This window comes from Chiloscyllium plagiosum, chromosome 5 (genome assembly GCF_004010195.1).
Source record: "Chiloscyllium plagiosum isolate BGI_BamShark_2017 chromosome 5, ASM401019v2, whole genome shotgun sequence".
Taxonomy (NCBI): Eukaryota; Metazoa; Chordata; class Chondrichthyes; order Orectolobiformes; family Hemiscylliidae; genus Chiloscyllium; species Chiloscyllium plagiosum.
The window spans coordinates 103,542,647-103,566,355 of NC_057714.1; the positions used below are offsets into that span (position 1 = coordinate 103,542,647).

At 42.2% G+C, this 23,709-nt stretch overlaps 1 protein-coding gene across 2 annotated transcripts in view; it reads right to left on the bottom strand.

Moving 5' to 3' along the window:
- Positions 1 to 1,825: 1,825 nt before the first annotated feature.
- The window catches only part of insig1 (insulin induced gene 1), a 24,149-nt gene continuing 2,265 nt past the window's right edge, over positions 1,826 to 23,709 (bottom strand). For both annotated transcript variants that reach the window (XM_043690719.1, XM_043690718.1), the window contains exons 3-6: positions 21,516 to 21,640; positions 16,768 to 16,934; positions 14,819 to 14,918; positions 1,826 to 2,879 (exon numbers count right to left, since the gene is read on the bottom strand). In XM_043690719.1, the coding sequence (XP_043546654.1) occupies positions 2,826 to 2,879; positions 14,819 to 14,918; positions 16,768 to 16,934; positions 21,516 to 21,640 (446 nt within the window). In that variant the 3' untranslated portion in view covers positions 1,826 to 2,825. The remainder of the gene's footprint in view (positions 2,880 to 14,818; positions 14,919 to 16,767; positions 16,935 to 21,515; positions 21,641 to 23,709) is intronic.

The following is a 23,709-nucleotide window of genomic DNA, read 5'->3' on the forward strand; positions in this document are numbered from 1 at the left end:
GATTGGTGCTAGATCCACTGTTGTTTGTCATTTATATAATTGATTTGGATGAGTATATAGGAAGCATGGTTGGTAGGTTTGTGGATGACACCAAAGTTGTTGGTATAGTGGATAGTGTAGAAGGTTATCTAAGGTTACAAAGGGATCTCGATCTATTATGCCAATGGGCCAGAGTGGCAGATAGAGTTTAATTTGGATAAATGTGAAGTGTTGCATTTTGGTAAGACAAACATGAACAAGGGCAGGACTTACACAATAAATGGTACGGCTTCGATAGAACATAGATATAGGGGTTGAGATGCAGAGTTCATTTGAAGTAGCGTCACAGATGGACAGAGTGTAAAGAAAGCGATGGAAGTGCTTGAATTCATTGCTCAGACCATTGGGCTTAGGTGTTGGGACTTCAATTTGTGGATGCACAGGACGTTGCTGAGGTCATTTTTGGAGTACTGTGTACAGTTCTGGTTGCCCTGCTACAGGAAGGATATTATTAAAGTAGGGAAGGTGCAGAAAAGATTACCAAGGATGTTACGTTGACTGGAAGGTTTGGAGAATTATAAGGAAAGGCTGGATAGGCTGGGAGTTTTGTCCCCAGAGTGTAGGATACAGAGAGATGACCTTCTAGAGGTTACAAAATTATGAGATAAGGTGAACAGCAAAGGTCTTTTCCCTCAACTTAGAGAGTTCGGACTAGGGGGCATAATTTTAAGGTGAGAGGAGAAAGATTTAAAAAGGACCTGAGAGGCAACTTTTTCACACAAAGAATGGTTCTCATGTGGAATGAACTGTTAGGGGGAATAATAAATGCATATATAGTTACAACATTTAAGAGATGTTTGGATAGGTACATGAATAGGAAAGGTTTAGAAGGATATAGGTCAAGTGTAGGCAAACGGAATTAATTTGGTTTGGGAAATTTGGTTGGGGTGGACGGGTTGGACTGAAGGGTCTGTTTTTGTGCTGTATGACTCCATGACCAATGCTAACTTTACTGGTAATGTCCCTATCTTTGAGGAGGTGACCTAAGTTCCACCTGCTTCAGAGCTGTGTAGTAACATCTCTGAATAAGTCTGAGCTGTTACTCTAAGACACACACTGCTTTCCTCCACACTGAATTCTTGCCATATTATGATCACTTTCACCTCGAGTCTCCTTGATTAATAGGGCTTCCCAATACTGGTATTTTGAAGGATTGTCTGTTGCAACTCCCGTGTTCTTAAAATTGCACATACACCTCTGAAACTCAAGTATCTATTCTCTCCAGTAACAATTAAAGGCAAAGTTTTATTCCTTTTGTTCGATTTAATGTATGGGAAACTTGTTGCTGGTGATAAGGTTTCAGATTGTGCCTTGCCTGAGGGACGTAGCAAGGTGTTACAAAGTGATTAATGGCAGAACGTCGTAATTGGGCACTAGCTGAATTGAAGGGTTTGTGTAGCATTCAGAGCAATTAAAACAATTCTTTAATGTGAGATGGAGTAGGTGGTTTGTGTCTTACCTGCATTCTACACATTTGCCTGTTATCTCTAGTGGACCCTTCAAAAGCACCTTGCTGACCTCTGGGGCTGTGGACCCCCTTGAGAACCACCTTGTTATGATTAAATATTCCAATTGTGAAGTGCAGCTTGTACCCACAGTCTTCTCGCTCAGAAACCTGAGTGTGTCAATTTTGGAAAGCACGCCTACCGCGCAAAGTTTAATTTACACGACTTCCAGAACTTATGGTGTTGGTTAAAAATCGTTGCTTTCACATCAACAGTGCCCGATAGTTTTCAGATGACTGACAATTTTCAGTTGCTGCTTTTCGTTTTAGAAAATGTAGCCATTTGACAATTACTGTACATTTTTTATTGGGAACAGTGAAAGGAGAAAAAGAAAACTCAAACACATTTAAACTTAATGTGTACATTTTGTTTACAAAAATCAGGTAAATTATCTTATCGACATGTGAGAAAGTGAGCTGATTGGTTCATATCGGAAACACTAACACTGCAAAAACCAAACAAAATAAAATCACTTCACTCTCGCAGCAGAGACAGATCCAGACTGACGAAGCCCAAAGCAATGGAAGTATTCTGTCACTGACTTATTGCACAGCATTGGTCAAGTGGAAAAGCGCAGCTTCACTGTGTGACTATCTCAATATAGGTTCAAGTGGAGATTTCGAGCTCGAGGGAGAGAGAGTTCACTTCCTTCTGTTCAGCACTATGTACATCCCTTAGGATTATATATCTCCACTGTACAAATACACACTGTGACACAGCAGCTAAACTCTGATGAACATTATCATCACTCGCAGGGACTGAATAACAGGCTGGAGGGGAAAAAAAAAGACAGAACATCTCTTTGTTTCCATTCTATCACCATGCTACACAAAGAGAATGGCCCCCTCCATCCCTTCCCCAACACACACATACACCTGTATGTTGTACAAATGAATCAAAGATAGGAAATTAAATAGGGTACAATTATACAACGAGACTCAGGTACGGTGAACATTGCACTTTCATCAAGCAGATCTAATACTTGCTACTTAGGTCTGCTGTAGCAACAGAGTAATGGCATTGCAGTTCATACACAGACTAAATGATTACACTTAGAAGACCTGGTATGTACAGGTTGCAACAGAAATATCTTCAATGTTGAGAAACAAATGAATTGTACAAAGGCAATCACAGATTGCAAAATTTTCCCTTTTATGAATATCATGCAGTAATCACATCTTCCACCATATATAGCACCTACTCATCTCCCTGGTGTATTTCTGTGCACTCCCACACAAAGTTATCTACATTGGCACCATTATCACTCCTCATGGCTAACACTCAATCCTTGTGCATCTTCTCAAGGCAATCCTTGTGTGCAATTTCAGAAACTCCCTATGAAAACAGAAAAAGGGCAAATCAGGATAAAAACACCACACACAGATTTCCACATGAGGTTAGACAGGCATTTAGCATTTCAAAACAAATATTAGGAAAAAAATGTACAGTGGGTGTGAAACTGGGAAACAGATTAGATGATTCAGGTGTGGCTCCCTTCTTCACATCTGGCCATTCTTGTATTTGACGGCCTATTCCTATCAATTTTCTGATTTTGCAATTTATAATTTGACACTAATAATGACATAGAATTTACATTGATAAATAGGTCATTCAACCTAACTAGTGTTTATATCCCAAACAAGTCTCCTTCACTTTATTGACTTCATCTCATCCCCTGAAAAGAATTCTTCAATCATTTTCTCTCTTGCAACATTCTGCTGAAATGTGGAAAAGAAAATAAAAGACTTGGATTTACGTAGCACCTTTCATGACCACTTGCCATCAAACCACCAGATTCGCCAGGGTAATTAAGAATGGATGACAATTGCTGGCCTACTTAGCCAATGACTCTACAGCTGAGACAAGGCAGACTTAGGAAGGCACATGGTGTTAGATTTGTTAAAAATAATTATTTTTATATTCAGAAATTTGAAAATTGGTAATATGAATCATTAAATGTAAGATGAAGAGTGGGAGTTGCAAATCTGAAATATAAACATTTTGCCTTCAGACTGAAGATTTATCTTTTTAGATAAGTCATACAGCACTGGAACAGACCCTTCAGCCCAACTTGTCCATACTGACCAGATTCCCTTCACTGAACTGGTCAGGTTTGCTTGCATTTGGCCCATATCCCTCTCAACCTTTCCTATCCATGTATCTGTCCAAATGCCTTTTAAATGGTGTAATTGTACTCAACTGTATCACTTCCTCTGGCAGCTCGTTCCATACACGCATCACTCTCTGTGCGAAAACGTTGCCCCTCAGGTCCCTTTTAAATCTTATCCCTCTAATCTTAAATATATGCTCTCTAGTCTTGAACTTCCCTACTCTGGGGAAAAGACCTTAGCAATTCACCTTATCTATGCCCTCATGATTTTACAAACCTCTATAAGGTCACCCTGATTATTTCTTCTGAGCAGTACTTAAAAAAAAATCACGGGAAAATATCTGTCCTACATCTTTAGGGAGGCAGCTTGCATGGTGTGATTCATTCATTCAGTTGTCGAGACTAGAAACCCTGGAATACAATCGTCAAAACTCTCCCTCTGTTTTTCTCCCTTATAAAACCCATAACTTTGACTTATCTGCCTGACTGTCACCTTGTATGCCTTAGTGTCAACCATTGATGAATACTGCTGCTGTAAATCACCATGGGACATTTTAGTTGTTATATAAATAAAAGTGTGAATCCAATATAGGATCCTGTGATTAAAATTGTTACAGAATGCGAAAGCAGAAATACAGAAGACTATTTCCTTTTATGACAACGACTAAAAACAGGGGATACTTTTTCATCTGTGGCTCAGTTGGTTAGGTCTCTCACTCCAAAGACCTGAGCTCAGAAATCGAAGGTGTCACTCCAGTATGTACTGAGGGAGAGCTGCACTGTTTAGATGTGCCAGCTTTTGGATAGGAGGTTAAACTGACATCCCCAGCTGTCTCTCAGAAGGACGTAAAAACATCTTTGGGGATTGCTCCCCCGTGTCTTCAACCAACATCAGAAAGAACAGATTGCCAGGTCATCATTTCATTGTTGTGCATGGAAGCTGGCTTTGTGTAAACTGGGAAAAGGGGCAGGGTCATTAGAGGAGATTGCATTTTCTATTATGACAGCAACTACACACAAGTATTTTATTGGTTGGAAGGTGATGAAATGAGATCATGATAAGCTGCTGTATAAATGTAGGTTTTTAAACTAGAAGTGAGATTGTTCAAGAGGGAAATCAGTAAGCCCTTTTGCAATCAAAGAAAAACTGCAATGTGGAATTCTCTGACTGTGCATGCTGGGATTATAAGTTTTCAAGACTCCAGTATGTTCACTTGCTTTGCTAACCCTGGTAAAAACAATGACTGCAGATGCTGGAAACCAGATTCTGGATTAGTGGTGCTGGAAGAGCACAGCAGTTCAGGCAGCATCCAAGGAGCTTCGAAATCGATGTTTAGGGCAAAAACCCTTCATCAGGAATAAAGGCAGTGAGCCTGAAGCGTGGAGAGACAAGCTAGAGGAGTCTAGCTTATCTCTCCACGCTTCAGGCTCACTGCCTTTATTCCTGATGAAGGGCTTTTGCCCGAAACGTCGATTTCGCTGCTCCTTGGATGCTGCCTGAATTGCCAATCCTGAGGGCCTGACAAAGGCAGCTCAATGACATTCCAGTAGATTGTGCAGGTCTGGTGGGGGTGGTGGGGTTTGGGTAACTGGCCTTTTGCTGTACAACAGCATAAACTCGCTGACCAAATCAAGTAATGGTTATAACCACAAAAGGTAGAATGGAGAGAAATGGGTGGATAGACTGCTCTAATATTGCTCTGTTGCTGTTATTATTTTTTCAAACTTTATTTGTAACTTTCACAATCCGTATGTAATATTTACCTTCCAGGAATAAATCTTGTCTTGCCTATACAGGGATATAAGTATGACAGACTTTTAAAAATGGACTCAGAGGGTCGGTGAGATGGCTGCCAAGTGGCCAGCTGATTTTTGAAAACTAAAGACTCTTCAAAACGTAGACCAAACACAGGGACAATAAATCCTGGACTCCCTGACCCTTGGTCTGCTCGAGTATCGAAGGAGAGTTGTCAGGACTGGTCACAAATAATGAAGTTCGAAGCTTTCTATCTACTATTGTCTGTATCAATGGTCTTTGGCTGCCTTATTGAATGTACTTCATAACTACGAAAGATGATCAATTCGATCCCGCTCTGTATCCATGATCATATGATTAAAATGCCACTGACTATGAAATCTTTTCATTATAAAACCTGTCTGCTACGAGACACTTCATAAAAACAGCATTAACAAGATGCTGAAACAAGCCTGTAACACATTCTTACTTTTCTAGAAATGCGAGAGCTAAAGACCTCTAACAGCCTTCTTGAACGAGTTTCCAAAATCTCTTGAGTTTGCTTGTACAGAAATTGGACCTCCAGTTACAACCTCTATGAGTGGTTGCCTACAAGAACAAAGTGGCTCCTTAGATTCTGACCTTAGCCATGTGAACTTGACTGGATTTCAGGATGGAAGAGCTCCTTCTTCAATTCAACTCCTACAGAAATGTGAACTGATAACTATTGTGTGATCTTAGGTCCTTTCTCTTTTAGGTGTTCAATGCAGTTATAAACCATTCCATTTTACCGGGAATGGGGACGATGAAAAAATAAAACTAATATAGTTATGTGGAGACAATATACAAGCTGGGGTTACATTTTCTGGAATTATGATCGTCACGGAGTGATTTGATTGAAATTTAAAAGATATTGAGGAACAGATAATTTTTCCCAATCCACCCCATTTCCATTAATTCATGAATCTTTAGGCTGAGTGGTGGGGTAGAGTACAAATTCAGGAGTAAAATGAGGCAACACATCTTTGAGTAAACGATCTTGGAGGTTTGACACTTTTCAGTAAATGACAATTGGTGTTCGATCAAATGTTAATTTTAAAACAGAGATGGACAAGTTTAGGTTAGACCTAGGTATTGAGGGATCTGGGGCAAAAGTTATGGGATACAGTCACAGACTGGCCATGAGAATGGTTTCATCAAGGGGAGGTCACGCCTGACAAATCTGCTTGAATTATCTGAGGAAATAACGAGCAGGTTAGACGAAGGATAGCCAATGAATGTTATCGACATGAACTTCTAGAAGACATTTGACAAGGTGCCACACAGGAGGCTACTGAGTAAGATAAGGGCCCATGGTGTCAGAGGCAAGGTGCCAGCATGGATAGAAGCTTGGCTTCTATAAGAATGAGGATCAAAGGGTCCTTCTCAGGATGGCAGCCAGTGGCAAGTGGTGTTCCGCAAGTCTCAATGTTGGGAGCACAACTTTTCACTTTATACATTAATGATCTAGAAGAAGGAACTGAGGCTGTTCTGGCTATGTTTGCAGGCAATGCAAAGGTAAGTAGAGGGACAGGTAGCATGTGGAGGTGGGGAGGCTGCAGAAGGACTTGGACAGGTTAGGAGATTGGGCGAAGAAATGGCAGAGGGAGTACAATGTGGGAAAGTGTGAGGTCATGCACTTTGGTACAAAGAATAGAGGCATGAACTATTTTCTAAATGGGGATAAAATTTATAAGTCTGAAGCGTAAAGAGACTTGGGAGTTCTAGTCCAGGATTCTCTCAAGGTAAACTTGCAGGTTGAGTCAGTAGTTCGGAAGGCAAATGCAATGATGGCATTTATTTTGACAGGACTTGAACATAAAAGCAGTGATGTACTCCTGAGGATATACAAGGCTCTGGTCAGACCACATTTGGAGCATTGTGTGCAATTTGGATTCCATATCACAGAAAGAATGTACTGGCCCTGGAGCATGTTCAGAGGAGGTTCATGAGAATGGTCCCAGGAATGAAAACCTTGACATATGAGGAATGTTGCGGATTCTGGGTTTATACTCAATGAAGTTTAGAAGGATGAGGGGGATCTAATTGTAACTTACAGAATACTGAATGGCTTGGACAGAGTAGATGTTGGAAAGATGTTTCCATTGGTAGGAGAGACTACGACCTGAGAGCACAGCCTCAGAGTAAAGGGAAGACCTTTTAGAATAGAGATAAGGAAAAACTTCTTCACCCAGAGAGTGGTAAATCTCTGGAATTCATTGCCACAGAAGGCTGTGGAGGCCAGGTCATTGAGTATATTTAAGACTGAGATAGATAGGTTCCTGAGAATCAAGGGTTATGAGGAGAAAGTGGGAGAATAGGGATGAGAAACTTGTCAGCCATGATTGAATGACAGAGAGACTTGATGGGTTGAATAGCCTAATTTCTGCTCCTATGTCTTATGGAGAATGGGAGAAAAGGTCAAAGGACTATGTGCTCTCCCAAGCAGCATGATGGCTCAGTGATTATGACTGCTTTTCACAGTGTCAGAGTCTTGAGTTTAATTCCACCCTGGGGTAACTGTCTGTGTGGAGTTGGCATATTCTCCCTGTGAATGTGTGGGTTTCTGCCCACAGTCCAAAGATGACCAGGTTAGGTGGATAGGCCACGGGAAATGCAGGGTTTCAGGAATAGGGTAGGGGGGTAGGTCTGGGAGAATTCTACTTTTCGGAGGATTGGTGGATACTTGATGGGCTGAATGGCCTGCTTCTATTCTATGATTCTTTGCGCATTGTAATCTCCAGTTGCAGTGAATTATTGAATCATTGTACAAGGCCAAAGAAATCCATGAAGCTCATGAATTTGACAAGCAGTCATGTTCCATTTCAAGACTAAGGGGGCATATTTTTAAGGTGAGAGGAGAGATATTTTAAAAAATCATGAAAGGCAATTTTTTTTCACACAGAGGGTAGTTTGTGTGTTGGATGAACTTCCTGAAGAGATGGTGGATGTAGCTACAATTACAACATTTAAAAGACATTTGGATAGATACGTGAACAGGAGAGGTTTGGAGAGATATTGTCCAGGAGCAGGCAGTTGGGACTAGTTTTAGTTTGGTATTATGGTTGGCATGGACTGGTTGGATCGAAGGGTCTGTTTTTGTGCTATACGACTCAACATCTGTTTTGAAATTTTATTTCTGAGGCTTGCTTTCGTGATTGAAAGTAAAATAGAAAAGTATTTGCTTTGGATGATTTAACAATTGCTGCACTTCGCAAGTTTCACAAGGGCAGGCAGGAACTCTGATACAGTGCCTTTGACAAACGTCATCTAAAAATATATTGTGCGGTTGTCAGCAGGTTTATTTCAAACCTTCATTGGGTTGGTTGCAGTGAAATGTGTGTGCCTTAAATTAAGGATTTGACTTAAACAAATCAAACATCTATTTAAACAAGATGGGCGGCATGGTGGCACAGTGGTTAGCACTGCTGCCTCACAGCGCCGGAGACCCGGGTTCAATTCCTGCCTCAGGCGACTGACTGTGTGGAATTTGCACGTTCTCCCCGTGTCTGCGTGGGTTTCCTCCGGGTGCTCCGGTTTCCTCCCACAGTCCAAAGATGTGCAGGGTCAGGTGAATTGGCCATGCTAAATTGCCCGTAGTGTTAGGTTAGGGGTATGGGTGGGTTGTGCTTCGGCGGGTCGGTGTGAACTTGTTGGGCCGAAGGGCCAGTTTCCACACTGTAATGTAATGTAATCTAATCTAAAAGACTGAGAATCAGCTTAACATGACTTAATGTTAGGGCCTTGAGTAGTGATGTAGAGCAGAGGGACCTAGGGGTTCAGGTACACTGTTCTTTTAAGTTTACTTCACATATAGACAGGTTGGTTAAAAAGGCTTTTGGCATCCATTGCTCAGACCTTTGAGTAAAGGAGTTGGGAAATCATGTTGAGGTTATACAGGACAGTGATGAGGCTTTTTCTGGAATACTGTGTCCAGTTCAGTTCACCCAGTTATAGGAAGAATATTATTAAGCTGGAGAGGCGTCAGAAGAGATTTACCAAAATGTTGCCGGGAATGGAAAGTTTGAGTTATAAAGAAAGGCTGGGACTTTTTAACTCTAGCGGAGGAGGTTGAGAGACAACCTGATAGAAGTTTATAAAATAATGAGAGGCATAGATAGAGTTAATGGTAAGTTGTCTTGTCCTAGGATGGGGATTTAAAGCCTGGGGCACATTTTTAAGGGGAAATGGAGAGAGATTTAAAAAGACATGAGAGAAGCTTTTTTACACAGAGGGTGGTTTGCATGTGGAATGAACCTCCTGAGGAGGTGGTGACTGTGGGTACAATTAAAACATTTAGATAAATACATGGGAAAGAAAGGTCTGGAGGGATATAGTCCAGGAGCAGGCAGGTGGGACTAGTTTAGTTTGGGATTTTGTTCAGCATGGACTGGTTGAACCGAAGAGTCTGTTTTCGTGGTGTACGACTCTGAGAGTCAGCTGATAACCTGAGGTGGTCTTTGGAATAAAGTCACAGGAGACTCTTTCCCTGAGTAAGAGTTCGGAGTGGGTCAGTTAGGAGCACTCTTGCTTCTGAGTCATGAGGTTGTGGGTTCCAGTCCCACTCTAAGAGTTAAGCTCAAAATAATGCTTCACTAACTTTATGATAACGGGCTTTGAACCAAAGCTTTATTTATGCTCCTTAGGTGAGTATAAAAGATTTATGACATGATTTTTGCGGAAGAGCAAAGTTATTTCCTCCTCGATCAATCCCAATAAATGAAAAAGCTATCCATCAAACATCTCATTGATTTCTTAGAGATTATGTTTTCCACTTATTGGCTGCCACATTCTTTGCATTGCAATAATCACCACTTTAGCACTGCTGCCTCACAGCGTCAGGGACCCGTGTTTGATTCCAGCCTCGGGCGACTGTCTGTGTGGATTTTGCACGTTCTCCCCGTGTCTGCATGGGTTTCCTCTGGATGCTCCGGTTTCCTCCCACAGTCCAAAGTTGTGCAGGTTAGGTGAATTGGCCAAAGCTAAATTGCCCAGTGTTAGATGCATTAGTGAGGGGTAGGGGAATGGGTCTGGGTGAGTTACGTTTTGGAGGGTTGTTGTGGACTTGTTGGGTCGAAGGGCCTGTTTCCATTCTGTAGGGAATCTAATCTAAAACTACTAACCTCAACTGTACAGCAATTTGAGACATCCTGAAATTACAAGGAGTGCTGTGTAGTGCAAGTGGTTCTCAAAAAAAACCTAAAGATATTCCCTAGCATCACAAAAGCACAATGCTTAAGGAATGATTCCACAGATTTTGGTTGCTTCGCTCCGTTCAAACGTTTGTAAGAAGGTAACCACAGTAAGGAATCGTGCCAGACATTCCGCAGCAGATTCCCTGCAACTTTCTGATCTGATACTGATAAGCATCAGTACACCAAGGCGATAATCAGTCTTTGTGGGGAAACTTTATTCCTCTTGTCCCACAAGGCACATTTTACCAATTCTATACAATTACCATCTTGTCTTTTAAGTCCTCTCTTAGTTGCTTCATTTCATATCCAGCTGAATATATACTTGAAAAAATAACTTTGCAAGACTATGAAAAGAAGGCGGGTAAGTGGAGACTAATTGGACAATTCTTTCAAAGGACAAGTACAGACAAGATGGGCTGAATGGCCTGGTTTTATAGAACCATAGAACACCTAGAGTGTGGAAACAGGTCATTTGGCCCAACAAGTCCAGATTGACCCTCCAAAGAGTATCCTCCCATCCAGTTAAGCTATAACCCTACATTTCCTATGACTAGTGCATCTACTTAACACTTCCCTGAACACAATGGGCAATTTAGCATGGCCAATGCACCTAACCTCCACATCTTTGGACTGTGGGAGGAAACCCACGCAGAAATAGGGAGAACGTGCAATCCCCACACAGACAGTCACCTGAGGCTAGAATCGAACCTGGAACCCTGGCGCTGTGAGGCATCAGTGCTAACCACTGTTCCACCCTATACTGGAAGGCTTGATGAAGTTGGAGCTCAGCCCTTGTTGGCTCATTTCCACCTTGTCACTAGCGATTAAAGTTCCCAGATATCCAACACTAGGCAACATGGTGGTTTTAGAAAGCCAATTTTGAAAAGGATTTGTGATACTTTTCAAGGAAGATTAACACAGAGCAGCGAAGCAGATACTACAGGTGGGCTGCCCCCTCTGCCCGAGTAAATGGGGAAACCAAAAATATACAGAATAGCCAGGACTGACACAGTTGCTGGTTGTTTACATTCCTTGCTGGGCACATTATACTTTTGACATAGCCCCTTCCAAGCTGCTCCTTATATCGTAGCGCTGCCTTGTTTATATGACATCACTGTCAGCCAAGTTACGGCAGGTAATGGTGACAATAATGCAACATAAAGACAGCATCACATTGAAGAGGAACTCTGCGGCAGTACACAACATTCAAAATGTACATAGGATCATGGGGACTTAGCTTCACAGAGATATACAGCGCGGAAACAAACTCTTTGGCACAACTTGTCTATGCCGCCAAGATATCCTAAAATTAAGGTAATCCCATTTGCCAGCATTTGGCCCATGTCCCTCTAAACCCTTCCTATTCATATATCCATCCGGATGGCCTTTAAATGCTGTAATTGTACCACCCTCTGCGTGAAAATGTTACCCTTTAGGTCCCTTTTAAACCTTTCCTCTCTCACCTTAAAAGCCACCCTGCTGTGAGCTCCCCATACAGGTTTCTTCAAGGGAAGCTGTGAATCTCACTGTTTGTTTATTTCTCTTAGAACTAACTCCAATTTCCAGAGATACTTGAAACTAACAGCAGATGCAGTCAGCTATGAAGGTTCACGGCCTGGTCAGACAGCTGTGCAGGTTCATGGCTCCCACGGGTTACCTGCTTGCTCTCTCTTCCTCATTTTTTAAAGTGCCGTTGTTTTGATGTCTTTTTTGTCCTAAGTTCCAAACAATGCAACAGCTTGTAAAACAAAGTTAAAAATCATACAACACCAGGTTATAGTCCAACAGGTTTAATTGAAAGCACTAGCTTTCAGAGTGCTGCTCCTTCTGATGAAGGGGCGGAGCTCCGAAAGCTAGTGCTTCCAACTAAACCTGTTGGACTATAACCTGGTGTTATGTGATTTTTAACTTTGTACACCCCAGTCCAACACTGGCATCTCCAAATTATAGCTTGTAAAACAGTAAATTACAGTCCCAAAAAATTTGAGGAAATTCACTCAAACACTGAAAATACCTCAAAAAAAACAGCTCTTACAAACACAATTTTTTCCCATCCTCCATCTTGGAATGGGAGGCCATTCAGCCCCTTGTGCCCTACAATTAGATCATGGCTAACCTTTTGTCCTAACCCTATTTATTTGTCACGGTTCTGTAAGGCTTAGTACTTCTGCCAAACAGGAACAATCAATAACAAGTTGTACTTCGAGAGGGTGTGGTGTTTCAGCCATGGCTCAGTGGAGACTCACAATCTGACTCAAGTCTCACACCAGAGCTTGAACACAAAATTCAATACTGATGCTACAATGCAGCACCAAGTGTTGCATCATAGGGGGTGCTGTCTTGCAGGTGAGAGAGGCCCTATCTACCTGCTTGGGTGAGTGTGAATGATCTATCAGGAGACACCAGAGGGGCTTGGATTGTTTTCTTTGGAACACAGAAGGCTGAGGGGGGAAGACATGATTGAGGTGTATAAGGATTATGAGGGGCATGAACAGGGTAAATAAACAGCAGCTCTTCCCCTTGGTTGGGGGGGTCAATCATAGTTTTAGAGAGCATAGATTTAGAGTAAGGGGCAGGAGATTCAGAGAATATTTGGGAAAAAACACTTTCACTTCGTGGGTGGTGGGCATCTGAAATGCCTGGCAAGGTAGTGGAGGCTGGAAACCTTACAACATTTAAAAAAAAATCTGGCTAAGTACTTCAAATATCATAACATTCAAGGATATGGGACGACAAGTGCAGGAAATTGGGATTAGCACACTTTTAGTGGCAGGTATGGCAGTGCAGACCCGATAGGCCAAAGGGTCTTTTCTGCACTGTAGGAATCTATGAAATTGAAGTCCCGGGGAGTTATCCCTAAGTGTTGTAGTGTTAATTATCCCTCAACCAAATCACCAAAACCAGATTATCTGGTCAATATTTTGTTGCTGGTCATGGGATTCTGCTGTGTGAAAATATTTTCCATTACAATAGAGACAGCACTTTGTAGATGGAGATAGAGAGATTATTAATGAGGATGGGGATTAAACCTTGAGAAGGCAGGAGACTAGAGATGAGAAACATCAGTCTGTGAGAAGATTTGTAGCTCGGGTACTCGTTGTTGTGGTTCTGTTCGCCAAGCTGGGAATTTGTGTTGCAGACGTTTCGTCCCCTGTCTAGGTGACATCCTCAGTGCTTGGGAGCCTCCTGTGAAGTGCTTCTGTGATCTTTCCTCCGGCATTTGTAGTGGTTTGCATCTGCCGCTTCCGGTTGTCAGCTCCAGCTGTCGGCTGCAGTGGTCGGTATATTGGGTCCAGGTCGATGTGTTTGTTGATTGAATCTGTGGGCGAGTTCCATGCCTCTAGGAATTCCCTAGCTGTTCTCTGTGTGGCTACTAAGGATAGCTGGTCGTGTCGTTTCGTGGCTAGTTGGTGTTCATGGATACGGATCGTTAGCTGTCTTCCTGTTTGTCCTATGTAGTGTTTTGTGCAGTCCTTGCATGGAATTTTGTACACTACATTGGTTTTACTCATGCCGGGTATTGTCCTTCTACCAGCCAGACTACTGCGACCACTAGGACTCATAACAGCACACAAACCAACAGCCACTCACAGACAATAGTGTTGTCCCAGTCGAATTACTATTAAAGGGCAAGCCAAACAGAGAACAGCCAGGGGATTCCTAGAGGCATGGCACTCATCCACAGATTCTATCAACAAACTCATCGACCTGGACCCAATATACCGACCACTGCAACAGACAGCTGGAACTGACAACCGGAAGCGGCAGATGCAAACCACTACAAAAGCCGGAGGAAAGATCACAGAAGCGCTTCACAGGAGGCTCCCAAGCACTGAGGATGTCACCTAGACAGGGGACGAAACGTCTGCAACACAAATTCCCAGCTCGGCGAACAGAACCACAACAATGAGAAACATCAGCCACGATTAAACATTGTAGCATATTCGATGGGCTGAATGGCCTAATTTGACACCAATGTCATATGGTCTAAAAGCACTCAGCTAGTTGCAAAGCACTTGGATATTTGGTAATTGTGAAGGATGCTAGATAAACACAACAGGTCTTTCTTTTCCCGGCTCTGTTAATGAAGTAAAACATTCTAAAATGCTTATCAAGAGTAAACCCGGAAAAATTGGCAACTTTAGACACTTGCACAGATGAGAATGATCAGATTCAGTTTCAAGAGACAACTTACCATGGCCAGCTGTCTTCCGATATTTCCAACAGTCACTCCTCCAGAGAAAAATATACATGGCAGCCAAGAGCGAATGTACAGGAAATCTGGTGAGGTGTACCTAGATCACCAATGAAACATACTTCCCTTATTTCCAGGCTTGATGCATGAATGTTCACAGTACTATTGATCCAGCTGATGTTTTTATCCTTCAGAGGTGAGTGATTCTGGGACCAGGTCTTCATCAATCATACAATGCACACCCACAGTCTCTGTCTCTGCACTGCACAGTGGCTGATCATAGGTCACCTCAACTTGCCAAAATTACAACAGTGCTCAGCAGCATTCTGTAAATTCCACTTTTCTCCCATGGGCTTTGGCAACAAATATCTTTAACAATCACACAACACCAGGTTACAGTCCAACAGGCTTATGTGAAAGTACAAGCTTTCAGAGCGCTGGTGTTGTGTGATTTTTAACTTTTTCCACCCCAGTCCAACACCTGTAGCACCACATCATAACAAACATCCAGGCATCTCAACTGCCAACGTCAGGGTCATCATTCTCCACGATATAGATCTATGAATGTGGGAGACATCACAGCTCTTTGCACTCAATCATAGAATCCCTAGAGTGGAATCAGGCCATTCGGCCCATTGAGTCCACACCAACCCTCTGAAGAGCATCCCACCGAAATCCAACCCCCACCTTCCCTATCCCTGTAACCCTGCATTTCCCACGGGTAATCTAACTAGACTGCACATCCCTGGACATTTTGGGCCATTTAGCAAGGCCAATCTACCTGACCTGCACATCTTTGGACTGTGGGAAGAAACCCACGCAGACACAGGGAGAATAAGCAGACTCCATCAAGACGGTCAGCCAAGGGGGAAATCGAAACTGTGTCCCTGATGCTGTGAGGCAGCAATGCTCACCACTGAACTACACCCTTCCTAAAGAGTGGGGTGGGGATATCAGGCTCACAGATAGCGACCCATACAGGAGAGAGACACTGAGAATCACAGGTTCATTGCAATGCCACCATCACCACTCTTGCTGACACAGGTAGCTCACCAGTGTTTTGCAGCCAGAATAAGGTGTTTTGGCACCTTATTCCACGGCTACGAGCTCCGTGATATATTGTCTATTGTCTACTTAGCAATTGGCTATGCCTCGCTTCTTGCATCTCTCCACGAGCATGGTTTAGCAGTCAGCATCTTCACTCCCCACAAAAGAGTGGCAACCCTGTCCACGTGGCAATGTGAAACGAGGGGGTAAAGAGAAATATCCACCTAGCTAACTGTGAAATAGTTAGACAGACTTCATGAGGTACTAATATCCAACTGCTCAGGCACTTAACAGGATTGGGCATGACATATACCAACTAATGGACGAGGAGTGGGAGGAGGGGGGAGTAGTAAGTGGATGAATTTCATAATAGATATGGGAGGAAAACATATGTGGATGTTGCAAAATAACATGACCTTCATGAAGTATTCCAAAAACAAGGTTATTTTTACAAGTAGTGATAAAAGAAACTCAAAGAAAACTGAATTACTATTGTACAAAACCTCACGGACCTTTGTGATATCATAACTTCCAACAAATGAGCCCCAGGATGGTTGAAAGCGTATCGTTGCAGTATTGATCAGGTTCAACACAGCACCAGAACGGAATCCAAATGCCAACCTTGGCTGATTTTCACATTTGGGATCCCCGGTGCTTTTCCTCCACTTTGAACACCACATTTAAGGGGAAGAAATTTAAATATTTTCTTACAGAGGTGCTTTTGGTACTTTCCAAGACCGTTCTCCTAGGTCGATAACAATCAGGGAGATATCTGTAAATTCCATGTTGACACTTATTAAATTTATAAATATTCCTATCATCCAATTCTGGTCGGGCTAGAGGGTGTGACTGGAAGTAGGATCATACAAGTTAAAATTATAAATCAAACGTTTTGCACTTACTGGTAAACGCCATTATACACCAACAGTTGAGTGACCAAGGTTGCTACAAAGGCTATTGTAAGGCCAAGTCCAAATCCACTTCGAGAGCGATCAAATGTCCACCACAGACCCAGTGAGAGGGCTGCCAGGGTCAAAGACAATTGCATGTTATTGGCAAAATCCAATTTCTGGTTAAACAAGTGTTAAGGAAAGAACCCAAGTGACCTTCAATTATAAAATACAACAGATCCATAAGGCACCTAATAATGCATAACACCTGCACCAAAATGCAGTTGAATTCTTCAACCTTATGTGCATGAATCTGACAATAAGTTAAAAGTCCTGAATTCAATCAAATGATTCCTCTGATGACATAAAGTGCATAATCTGAGACATGCAATGGAACTACAAATGTTGAAGAAATGGAGCTATACTTGGTGAGAATAAGACACAGTTTTTGTCTATTACAATGAGTAAATTCTCAGAGATTGCAATTTTTACTTTTGCTTACGGTATAAATCTATGGCTGTTTTGGCATTCTTCTACCACAATGTTTTTTTTGTTACCTTTAAGGTAAGGTTCACTCCAACATAAAACCTTGCTGACAATTCAGTACAGTCGTGAATGGGTTGGATGTGCCTTCATCCAGATGTGGGATTAAACCTGTCTGACCTTTCTGGTGAATTTAAAAAGATCCCATCACACTATTTAACAAAGAATGGGCTGCTAGGCCCTGGTGTCATTCATTATATTTATCTCTCAATAAACATTGCCAAAAAAAGACTATTTGGTTTTTGTCATATTATTGAATGTGTGGGAGCTTGGTCAATATAATTTGCTGTGTTTCTCAAATTTCAACAATGACTACACTTCAAAGGTACCTCAAAGACTATTTGCGTAGGCGCTATGAAAATGCAATTCACTCTTTCACTCATTTTCTATGTTTTCGTGTTATACACAAAAACTTTTCGTGTTATACACAAAAACTTTTTGTGGATTGATTTCTGATCCACCCCTTTATCATTGTCCCTGACAGTATTAAGCTACAATACTTTGCCCTTATGTAGGCATCAGAGAGTTGGTGGGACAGATTTGTATGTGAGGCTGACCAATACAATACTCGGACCATGAGTGTGAAGTAAGAAGGACAAGTTCAAATCAGTGCCTTAGTTTTACAAAGATAATGGGGTTTAAAGCCAGACATTGAACATTAAATGATGGAAAAGAGCTTAATCAATTAAACAAAAATCAAACTTAGGTCCTGAAGGGCAAATGGTAAGTCAAATCATGCCTTAAATTAAAATGAAATAAATGATGGAATTTGGAGAGTCCAACATGAAGACCAGGTTACGACTAGCAAACTGTTGAGTTCCAAATACAAATGAGAGAAGATGGAGGTGGAACTGGTGAGTCACTAGGAGATCAGGATTAGCTGAACTGTCTTCCCTTCCAGATGGTGACTCTTCACATTTTGTTTGTCAGGGGGAAAAAAGAATCTGTGCTCATTTAAAAAACAATTATTTTTTTTTAAACATTGAAGATTGGTAATTACGACTGAATTTGTTGGAATCACCTCTCCTGTGTTTAAACAAAGTACGCACTATTAATGACATAACAAGAACCTGACTGATGGTAGTGGAACAGATCTGGATGCCACTATCATTTGATGATGTAACTAAATTAATAGCAATTCATAGTGCACAACACTGCATTATTATTTTAGCATTTTCTGGAATTCAAAGGAACAAAGCAGTTTTACAACCGCATTAAAATAAAACAAAGAACAGCAATGCTGGGCATCTGAAACAAACAAAAACAGGAAGTGCTGGAGATATTCAGCAGCTGCTGTGGAGAGGAAACAGAACTCATGTTTTGAGTCCTGTGACCCATTTGTTCTGATGATGCCACGTGCTTGCAAAGGGTCTCAGAAAGGCCAACTTTTTTTCCTCAGCCAAGGTTCTCTGCTACATTGGTCGACAGGGTTCTTAGCTGTGTCTGACCCTTTTCCCTCACTTCTGCTCTCACCTCTTCTCCTCCCTCCCATAACAACAGAGGCCCCTGGTCCTCAATTTCCACCCAATAGTCTCTGCGTTCAAAAGATCATTTGCCACCAGTTCTGCTACCTCCAGCAGGATGTCACCATCAGACACATATTCCCATCCCTTCTCTTGTTAGCATTCTACAAAGTTCTCTCCCTCTGGGACACTCCACCTCCACTCCCAACACTTCCACTTACCCCCATGGGCAGCTTCCCCTGCAACTTCAGAAAGTGCAATACTTGCTTGTTTACCTCCTCCCTATCCAAGGCTCCAGACACACTTTCCAGGTGAAGCAGCAAATTACCTGCACCTAACTCAACCTAGTCAACTCCATTCAGCAGTCAAAATGGGATTTCCTCCACAATAGGCAGACAAAACGCTGACTGGCTGACCACTTTGCAGAATACATGCGTCCGTCCACAAAATGAGCCTGAGCCTCCAGTTGCCTGACATGTTATCATACCACTGCGTTCCCATGCCATGTCTATCACCTCCCTCCATGTCTATCAACCACCTCCATACCTCTGGTCCTATATTGATACAAGTTTCTTTCAGCACAATCAACCCCTATAACAACTGCGCATAAGCCTTGGTATTACCTATCCAGTTTCTCTTCTTTCCTGGCTTACTATCAACAATCCCTTTGTCTGCCTATCTCTTCTGTCCCTCCAGGCGCCCTTGCCACCCATCCAATCACTCCTTCTCTCTGCCATCTTCTCCCATCATCAGCATAAATACCATCTTTCCCTCGCTGCTATCAGTTCTGGAGATGGGTAGCTGGACTCAAAACCGATAACTGATTTCTCTCCACAGATGTGGCTAGGCATGTTGAGTTTCTCCAACAATTTCTGTTTTTTTGTTTGTCACAATAATAATCTGAAGTTATTGTGCCTTTACCATAGTTGCAAGGGTGCAGTAAAGAACTTACATTTATACAGAGTCTTTCATGCTGTCTCAAAACATTTTACAGCCAAAACCTAAATATATCAGATAAGGGCAATAACTAGTTAGTCTGTTTAATATTTTTTAAGTTAAATTAAATTTCTTAGTTAATCTTTCACCAAGCTCTGGGTCATCCAGCTAAATATTGCCTTACATGGCTCAGTGCCAAGTTCTGATTGAGAAAAAGGTTTTGAAGTGCCTTTTGATGTTTTTCTACAGTAAAGACATTGCGTAACTATAAGTTATTGTTGGTGGAGAGATCAATGCTGGACCAAATACTAACTGCTTCCCTCTCTGAGAACAGTTCCAATGGATTCTTTGCCTCCTAAATAAATAGGATCCTCAAAATAGCGGCACAGTGGTTAGCACTGCTGCTTCACAGCGCCTGAGGCGCAGGCTCAATTCTCGCCTCAGGCGACTGACTGTGTGGAGTTTGCACATTCGCCCCGTGTCTGCGTGGGTTTCCTCTGGGTGCTCCAGTTTCCTCCCACAGTCCAAAGATGTGCAGGTCAGGTGAATTGGCCATGTTAAATTGCCCATAGTGTTAAGTGAAGGGTTAAATGTAGGGGTATGGGCGAGTTGCACTTCGACGGGTTTGTATGGACTTATTGGGTTGAAGGGCCTGTTTCCACACTGTAAGTAATCTAAAAAAAAATAAAACAAGGGATTGTGGATGTTGGGGATCTGAAACGAACAAAAACAGAAATTGCTGGAGAAACTCAGGAGCTCTGGCAGCACCCACAGAGAGAAAGCACAGTTAATGTTTCGAGTCCAGTGACCCTTCTTCAGAGCATCAAGTTCTGAAGTCACGGCACCCCGAAACGTTAACTGTCTTCTCTCCATAGATGCTGCCAGATCTGCTGAGTTGAAACTTTGGGTTTTGTACAAATCAGGACTAAGACACAAGAAAAACTCAGAAATAAAAAGGACACCAATTTGTACAGTATTTATATAGTGTCCTGTTTTCCAGTCAGTTGCTTACAGCCAGTCCTGGTAAGTACAGGATGATAAAGTATAACTTTTAATCTCTTTTTAGCAATGTTTCAGTCTGGTACCAACAAACAATTTTTGATGTTTCAGTTAGTGATTGCTGCCACATATTCTCCTCATGTTAAATAATGGTCATTGACAAATTATAAAGTTCATCTTTTGCACTGTGTTTCTTGACATGTAGGGCTGATAGTTCTTTCACAGGTAAGCACACCTTACCCTCAACCACTTTGACCTCCATGTTAGCAAGTTGTAATGATTAGATTAGATTAGATTCCATTCCCTCGAGTGTGGAAACAGGCCATTCGGCCCAACAAGTCCACACCAACCCTCCGAAGAGCAATCCACCCAGACCCATTCCCCTACATTTACCCCTGACTAATGTAGTTAACATTACGGGCAATTTACAATGGCCAATTCACCTGACCTGCACATGTTTGGGCTATGGGAGGAAACCGGGGAACCCGGAGGAAACCCACATAGACACGGGGAGAATGTGCAAACTCCACACAGACAGTTGCCCGAGGCTGGAATTGAACCTGGGACCCTGGTGCTGAGGCAGCAGTGCTAACCACTGAGCCACCGTGCTGCCTCCCTGTTCTGTCAGGGGCAAAAGAGAGATAGAACTTCCTTCTCAATTGACTTTCTGTCCTTTTAAAAATTAAGACACTGCCTTACACTAAAAAAGTAGCAATAAATGTTCATTTGGCAGTTCCACAAAAATATTAACATTAATTTGGAGGGGGGGCTAAGCAAATAAACTGCTGGCATTTGTCCCATTAACGATTGGAAGGATACAGCACTCGCGTGGTTGATGCCAACGAAGACTGCTACACATCTCATAACACTTGCCCACTCTCTTTTGAACTTGTGAGGCTCTCCAAGGTGGCTGTCAATGCAGGGATACAGCAGACCTACCACAGCTGAAGGAAGATTAGATGTTAAAACAGTTGCAACAGTAAACGTCATGCAGAAGGACATTCATTAAAGCTTGCTGTCATGAATTTCTTAAAATGCTTACAGATTTGTGGAAGGTAAAATATTTACCTTTCACTACATGAATAGGATAAAAATTGTCAATATTTGAGTTTGTTAAAATGTTACTAACAGGGAAACAAAAAACAAAAAATAAATGCAAGGGATGAGCAATTTAATAATCATTATCAGGCAGAAAAGGCTACTGTTTAGGGATAAGCTTTTCTCTCCAAATGTTAATTGATTTGCATGCTAATTATGTAACTCAATCATTTTCCATTCCTCTCTAGAAAATAGAAGAATTATAACAATCAACTTCAATATACTATGTCACTGCTGAGCTCAACTAATGACATTGAGCAACAAGTTACATCTGTAAGCTCAACAGAACGCTGAATCAGAGATGTGCCATTAAGCCATTGAATGAGATATGACTGTGGGTAGTGTTTGACGAACAGTGTTCACCCTCATAAAAACACAACCCATTTTTCCAAACATTGTTTCCAAATGACAGGACTGAGAACAGTCACCAAGATGCATGCAGTTCACTGAAATAAAATAAAGAACTGGGATGGTGAAGATCTAAAACAGAAGCTGCTGTAGAACCCCAACAGCTCTGGCAGCTTCTGTGGAGAGAAACCAAGGCTAACATTTCCAGTCCAGTGACCCTTCTTCAGGAGTTGACTCTACTTTCTCTCCACAGATGCTGCCAAACTTGCTGAGCTTCTCCAGCAAGTTTCTGTTCCTTGTTGCACGAAGTTTCCCATCGACCAGAAGTAGTCACACCAGAAACTCCAAAGGTCGATCATGTGAGCTGTACAGGCCTGAGGTAGTGAAAGGTATTATATGAAATGCAAATCTTTTCTGGCCACCTTTCAGGAGTACTCTCCTTGCTACTGCGCTGAGAGATTGGGCTGAACCTTTTTTAAAAGCAGCTTGAATGTAACATCAGTGAAATAGGAGGGAAAACACACAATGTCAATAAGTTGAGCACTCAGCAGTATTGCAAACTCCTGAGACAGCCTCCGTTTCCTGCCACCTCATTTCCTTGTTTTCATTCTGCTTTTTATTTTAAAAAGCCAAGTGGCATGTTGCACATAGCAACCAATCAGAAACATGCGATCCAGCTCACCAGTTGCAAGCTGAGCCAATCAGAAAGCGGTTCTACACAGCAAGGCCCCACCCCCTTCAGCTCTGTTGCAGTTTTATGCAAATCCAACGACACGTGGCGCGAAAAACCTCCCTCAGGAATGGGTCACAAATATCATATTCGACAATAAATTAACTGAGTTAAAAGCTCTGGCATTTTCCCTCCTCCCACCGTTTTTTAAAACTTCAACTTGTCTTATTTCGTTGCCATTTCAAGGCATGGAAACTGACAATATTTTTATCATTTCTGAAAGAAGAACTGACTTCCTCTTTTAAAAATGCCCTTATTTTGTGCGCGGGGAGATTTGTGTGTTGCAGAGGAGCTTGGGGATTGATCGAATTAAACCACATTTTAGATGCTAGGAGTTGCTTCCACTTCACTGCAAGTTTCACCCCAAAGTTGAGATCCATTTCTGAAAGTATCGAGGGTTTAAAGTGTCACAACACAAAAAGATTGATACATTGCCGCGTTTGGAGAGAGAGAAAAGAATTGAACTACGAGCAATGAGAAACACACATCCTTGCAGTCGAACACAGATGTGGACCTGTTCAAGATTTAATAAGTTATTGATGTATGGGTTTAACTGCTGTAGCTTAAAAATGTGTTGCTGGAAAAGCGCACCAGGTCAGGCTGCATCAAAGGAGCAGGAGAATCAACGAATCAGACATAAGCCCTTCTTCAGGAATGAGAAGGGTGTCCCAAGCAGGCTAAGATAAAAGGTAGGGAGGAGGGACTTGAGGGAGGGGCGTTGGGAATACATAGGTGGGAGGAGGTTAAGATGAGGGTGATAGGCCAGAGAGGGGGTGGGGGCGGAGAGGTCAGGAAGAAGATTGCAGGTCAAGAAGGCGGTGCTGAGTCTGAGGGTTG